The sequence below is a fragment of the Delphinapterus leucas genome, chromosome 7 (genome assembly GCF_059928025.1).
Source record: "Delphinapterus leucas isolate spDelLeu-1000000601 "Yukka" chromosome 7, BTC_Dleu_Yukka2, whole genome shotgun sequence".
Taxonomy (NCBI): Eukaryota; Metazoa; Chordata; class Mammalia; order Artiodactyla; family Monodontidae; genus Delphinapterus; species Delphinapterus leucas.
The window spans coordinates 3,888,809-3,894,868 of record NC_143135.1 but is presented as its reverse complement, the minus strand read 5'-3'; the positions used below and the strand labels follow the sequence as shown (position 1 = coordinate 3,894,868).

General features: G+C 55.4%; 1 protein-coding gene across 1 annotated transcript; it reads right to left on the bottom strand.

Moving 5' to 3' along the window:
• Positions 1-1,118: 1,118 nt before the first annotated feature.
• On the bottom strand, positions 1,119-5,315 carry FGF19 (fibroblast growth factor 19). Its single transcript, XM_030764358.2, has 3 exons — positions 4,775-5,315; positions 4,259-4,362; positions 1,119-1,433 (listed from the first exon to the last, which is right to left on the bottom strand). Exons 1-3 carry the CDS (start codon positions 5,013-5,015, stop codon positions 1,119-1,121), a joined length of 660 nt encoding a protein of 219 aa, XP_030620218.2. The 5' UTR covers positions 5,016-5,315.
• Between the last annotated feature and the right edge of the window lie 745 nt (positions 5,316-6,060).

The window sequence follows — 6,060 nt, the reverse complement described above, 5'->3', positions numbered from 1 at the left end:
AGTGCTGGGGAAAGGACCTGATCTCCATGCGGCTTTTACAAGTTACTGGAGAGATGGGGGGGCTTTCAGATCTTCCTTTTTCTGGCTTTGAGATGAAATGTTTGGGTTTACCTAAGGTGGGAGGCTGCCAAGTCCCAGTTCACAGAATGACCCCACGGGCTGGAAAAAGGGAAGCGGCTGCCGGAGAACAGCGTTTTGCCCTTTTCAGGCCAACATCCCAGCGCGTAAGGAGGGAGTCAGCCCCCAAAGTGAGGTGAGAGCGAGGAGTGGCGGGGGGCAGTGGGGTTCCATCTCTAGGGGGCCTCAAGTGAAATCCACACAACCAGAGATCCCATTCCCTGGAAACCTCAGCAGCTGTGACAGGGACGGGCGGACTGGCACCTTAGGGGCTTGAGAAGGAGGCGGGTAGACTGCCTTATCTGCCCTGGGCAGGTTGCGAAGGGGTCCCGTGGAGATTATCCATCCCAGAACCAGCCATAGCAGGGAGTTCTCAAGATTTACACCCAGGCTGGAGGGGGCCTCTGCGCTCTCCCTGCTCTTGAAGCCTGGTGGGCAGGGCCTGCACCCAGTTACTTCTCAGCCGGAGAGGCTTGGGGAGGGCCAGTGGGCCTCCTTGGAGTTGGGATCTGGAACAATTTTCACATGCAGTAGAGTCAAATTTACCTGAGGTTTCACCAAGGCGATCACCTGTACGTGAGTTAAAAACGACTGCTTTTCCTCTGGCTGCCCCTGCTAGAAAGGATGGGAGAGAACTGCAGAGAATGTCAGCTTGGCATAAGAACGCTGCCAAAGGTAGTGAGCTCCCCACCAGAGGAGGTATTCAAGCAGAACCAGGGCAGCACAATGACTTGTCCAGCAGGGTTGGGGGGCTGGGGTAGGTAGCGGCTGGACGGGTAGGATGGAAGGCTTACAATTTTATGATCATACAAGTCTATCCACTAGAAACTGGCACAGCCAATGTAAAACTTTTGTCTATGTACAAGTTCTAAATGTTTCTTCCTAAAGCTAAATAGAACCTGGACTCAGGATCATACTTGTAGAAAACCCAGTCCGCAAGCACCACAGGCCTGGGTCCTGGTCTCCAGGAGCTGGGGGTGGGAAGAGGACAGAGCCTCTAGTTACTTATAGAAGCTGGGACTCTTCACCACTCCCAGTTTGGTGGCGAGCCCAAATGGGTCCATGCTATCTGTTTTCAGGGGCAAAGCAAACAAATCGGGCTTCAAGTGGTCCTGGATTTCATCGGGCTCTGTTGGGATGGTGGACAGCATGGGAAGGAAGTGAGACAGCGGCAGAAAACCCCTGCCTTTGAACAGCTGCCTCTGCCTGGCGCTGCTCAGGGAGACCGGGAGATGGTGTTTCTTGGACCAGTACACGTTGTAGCCGTCCGGACGGATTTCCTCCTCAAAAGCACAGTCTTCAGCCGAGTACTGACTCTGCAGAGCAAAGAGGCAACTTGTGAGCATCAGTGGGTGCCCACCAGGGTGTGACACCGGCAGAAGTAGTAGAGAGACCACAGCCAGGTGAGCATGTGTGCTACATACTGCCACTTGGGTCCACACCATTAGCCATGTGTGTGTGTGTGTGTGTGTGTGTGTACAGAGTTAAAGGTTATATAAAGGTTATAAACTATGAAGGTGTATAAAGCACATATTTATATATGCTTATATGTATTTAGTATAATGTATATATACTTATATAAAGTATATAGCATGTGTTATATTAATATACTCATTAACCATATTACTTTTATTAATATATAAATATAATTATATAATATTAAGTGCGTGTTAATATAACACTAAACATATATACTAAACATATACTTTATATATAAATATATAGGTACTTATGTATATTTAGTATAATGTTATATAACATATACGAAGTGGAAACCTTTTTGTTATATTAATATACTCATTAAACATACATCACATTGTATTAATAGGTAAATATTTAATAAATTATATCATATTAAATACATGTTAAATATAACATTAAACCTATATACTAAACATATATTATACATATATATGTACCTTATATACCTTTATACTTTGTAACCTTCAACTATACACACATACTTCATGTGTTTTATGTATATTCTCAATACCTATATATACCTTACATAGATCCTTTATATTTTTCACTAACTCATGTCACTTTTTAAACTTAGTCTTGTTCTGAGCAATACCCATAAAATCACGGCCACGATAGGCACACACGCTTCCCTTCCCCTTACATTGACTATATAATTATTGCCATGAAAAAGTCCCTTGTATTCCACTGGCACGTTGGGAGACATTGCTAAGCTAGGTTATCCTTTTTGGATCAGTCTTTTAATTAAGAATCAGGAGTAATCCAATCCGGGGCCCAGATGAAAGAACCTATTCCCCATTTAGGCCCAAATGACTGCGGTTCTGAGCCTTTTTGTCTGGTGCCCTGGTAAGAGAAACCTCAGGCCCTCTGGCTCCTTTATTCAGTAGCTGGGGCCCTCCAGGCAGCCTGCCAGGATCGGGGAGATAAAGGCAGCCCCCTCCCCCCAGGCCAGGAAGAAGCCGCCACCCCGTGGGTGGCCAGAAGGACCGGAAAGCAGTCTCTGGTTCCAGAACACAGAGAATGAGCAAGTCGTCTCCCAAACCGGAGAGGCTCATTACGTCTTGGGGACACAGAGGACAGCCAAAGGCGGGGAGCCAGGAGGGCTGGGCCATAAACTACGCTGGGAGGCACCCAGTCTCATTTCTGCCCAAGTCTACAAAGGTCGCTGAACTGCAGGTGGGTGAGCGCTGTCCTTAGATAAGGCCCTGATAAGGCCTGCATCTAATGAAGCAACCCGTGCAGGGATAAGGCCACCAGACTGCCGGGGAAATGCAAATTGGTAAACAAGGGAATTAAAACCAAATGGAGCGGCTACTTCACTCTGCTGTTTCTTTGGGAGAAATTAGCATCTCATTTGCCATAGAGAAAATGAAATGATTTCGAGTTTCTAGAAGAATGTGGAATTTGTTTTAAAAAAAAAAATCCTCAAGTTTTGCTAAATTGTGACCACGGGATCGAGAGGCAGAACAGGATTTTAGGTGAGGAGAGCCTCACCCCCCAGTTTGGACTAGAATGGTGGGTTAGACCCATCGGCCCCTGCCGTCGCTCCTCCACTGGCGCCCTCACCCCACCCGCATAAGTAAACGTCACAAAAGTGGCAACTGCGGGTTTGGAGTGGCTTTGGGTATCAGCTTTCTTTGCCTCCATTCTTGTCCTTTCACGCAGGACTGCCATAAAGCCTGCAACAGGCAGGTTAATTTATCTATGGATAAACAATAAAAGGGCACCAGAACCACAAAATTTGGGGACACAAAAAAGATGTGCGCTGCGGAAAGGCGGGCATCTGCACCCATCTTTTCTGGATGGTGGGGCATCCATTGAGGAGCGGCCCCCTCCCTACCCCCTGGTCCCTGCCCCTCCATCCCAGCCCCCGGCCCAGCGGGGCTGCATTGAGGCCCCGCGCCAGGCCGGGACCTCACACAGCCTCCTCGGCGAGCCAGGGGGCGCGGGCTCCCTTTGAACTCTCCGCCTTTGTTCCGGCGACCAGAGACCCGGCATCTGCTCACTTCCTGCCCTGAGACCTCTATGGTTACCTGGGCCTTCCCAGCCTGCCCCCCGCCACCCAAAAAAGCCTTTGCAGTTCAGGTGAGCCCGACAAGAGGATGAGCACGGCCACTGCAATATTACCCTAACGCGGCTGCAAAAATCAGTTTTTCTAGTGGATAAAAATTCAATGTAAAAAAACTCTTCAATCCCAAGTGCGGTTTTTCTTCTGACTTATTTGAAGGTTGACTTAAAAAAAAAGCAAACCCAAGTTGTGGATATACCCTTCTTTCTTTCCTCCCCAGCTCCTTCTTTTAAAATACCGCAGGGAGAGGGGGAGGGGGGCCGAGCACCACACACGCACAGGCAGAATCGGAAAAGGCCCGAGGGGGGCTTTCCCCGTTTAACGTCAAAGAGCCGAGAAATGGGTTTCCTTAGTCCGACTGGACCCGCTTTTGGTTCAAGTGGAGATGCAAAGGCGGGTCTCAAGCATTCTCCGGCCATAAACTTCCATATTTAGAAAGTCGGACATTAGCTTAGTCCGGCCCTTGCAGCCTTCCCCTCCGAGCTCCATGGGGACCCCGGCGGAGGACGCAAGGAAACCCTGTCTCTGATCCAGCGCGCCCCCCTCGCCCGCAGGCCCGCGCCCCAGCGCGTCCTGCCGGGTGGAGACACCTACCAGCCCTTGCATTTTGCCGTCGGCGCCCATGCAGAGGTACAGGACGCTGCGCTCACCCTTGATGGCCACGGTACTCAGAGCGACTGCCCTGATCTCCATCAAACCTGGGCGGGAAGACAGCACAGAACTGCAGCCGGAGCCCGCGGGGCCCACAACACGTGGAAATGGTTGGTGGGTGCGCGGGCCCGTGCCCCCCCATCCCCCAGTTCCTCTCGACGTCTGGGGGCCCGGGGAGGGAGTAGAATGCCGAGGTGCCAAGACCTGGGGTTCCCGGGAGTGGTGGTGGGGTCCGCAGGAGCCGAAGGCGGGAAGGGGAGGGTAACGCGTGGGTGCAGTAGGTCCAGGCACCCATTCCCCCCTCCGCCAGCTCCTCCCGCTTTCGGGGGGTCCGGGGAGGGAGTGGAACGCCGAAGTGCCAAGACCTGGAGTTCCCGGGAGTGAGGAGCTGGCGGGAGCCGAAGGAGGTAAAGGGAGGAAGGGGGGATGTGACGGGTGGGGGACCCGGCGGGCACTCACTGTGCGCGCTCTGAACCGGCGCGCAGTCCACGGCGCCGTCTGAGTGGATTCGCAGGAAGCAGCTGGAGAGGCCCTGGGGGCCCGCGGTGTACAGGTGCCGCAGGCGGACGGACTCGCCCCAGCCGTAGTGCACGTGCGGCCCGGCGTCCGAGAAGGCTAGGGGGCGCCCGGCTGCAGCCAGACAGAGGCCGGCCAGGACCAGGGCGCGGGCCACGGCGCACCGGCTCGGAGCGCTCCGCATGGCACCTCCCTCGGGCTCGGGGGTCTGGGCGCAGAGCGGGCGGTGAGGGTGCGGGAGGCTGGGCGGCAGCCGGGAGGGCCTGCGGAGCGGAGCGTGCGGAGGCGGGGTGGCCGCTGCCCTCGAGACAGGAGGCAGCCGTGTGCACCGGGCACCTGGGCGTTCGGCTCTCCAGCTCCGACGGCGCGGCGGCTCGAGGCCTGCGACCTTATATAGAGCGTCTCACCCGCGACACCGAGCATTTCTTATCGGGATTGCATCAGCCCTCCGCCCCCCACACACACCCACTCACACCCCGCCCCCGACTCAGCCTCTCCCTGGGCCCCGCCCGGGTGACCCCGCCCAGGCCGCCCAGATCTGGAGGAGGAGGAGGCCCGGCTTCGCCGGAGACTTGGGGGGAGCTCCTACCCGCGGCGCGGGGGCGAGGCCTGCGGCCAGGTCGCTCTCGGCTGGGCGACGTTGGTTCTGCAAAGAAATCAAGGAGACAACGGAGCCCAGCCCTCAGGCCACGGGCTCCCCGGGGAATGCGCCGGTCGCGGGGCGCTAGCAGGGGCGCGGAGGAGGAATCCTGGGATCAGAGATCGGGGGGCGGGGGGATGGCGCTGAGCTTTCCGTCCTTTACTCCCGGTCGGAAAAGCCTCGCCTCGGCTTTGGGGTCCTCTCCCCGAAAAGTCCACATCCATTCCCTCCCGCCACCGCCCCAACCCTCAAAGCTCCAGAGCCGAAGCCGTCCACTAGAATTTTGCCTGCAGCTCAGACCCTCTCACGTTCTCCGGCTTTCTGTTCTCGCGATCCCTGCCCGCACCGACCACCCCCGTCCCCCGCTTTTACCCCAGTAAATTGTCCCCCGACTGGGGACCGGGCGCGACCTCCACTCTCGGAGGAACAATGGGGTCGCGCGGGCGAGCGCTAGATGGCGCTTCAGCCCCGGATTCGGCCCGGCTTGGCTCTGCGCCCCGTCGCCGTCCCGCCTCTTCCCGGCTCGGCCCGCTGCAGTCCCCGGAGATGGAGCCTGGAAGGGCCGTCGTGGTGAAGGCGCCTTTCGGGG

Coding starts and splice junctions, on each gene's coding strand:
- FGF19 (XM_030764358.2), bottom strand. CDS start 5,015: ATGCGGAGCGCTCCGAGCCGGTGCGCCGTGGCCCGCGCCCTGGTCCTG. Junction 4,363..4,774: donor GCCGGTTCAGAGCGCGCACA/GTGAGTGCCCGC, acceptor CTTCCCGCCCAG/GTTTGATGGAGATCAGGGCA. Junction 1,434..4,258: donor ACGGCAAAATGCAAGGGCTG/GTAGGTGTCTCC, acceptor TTTGCTCTGCAG/AGTCAGTACTCGGCTGAAGA.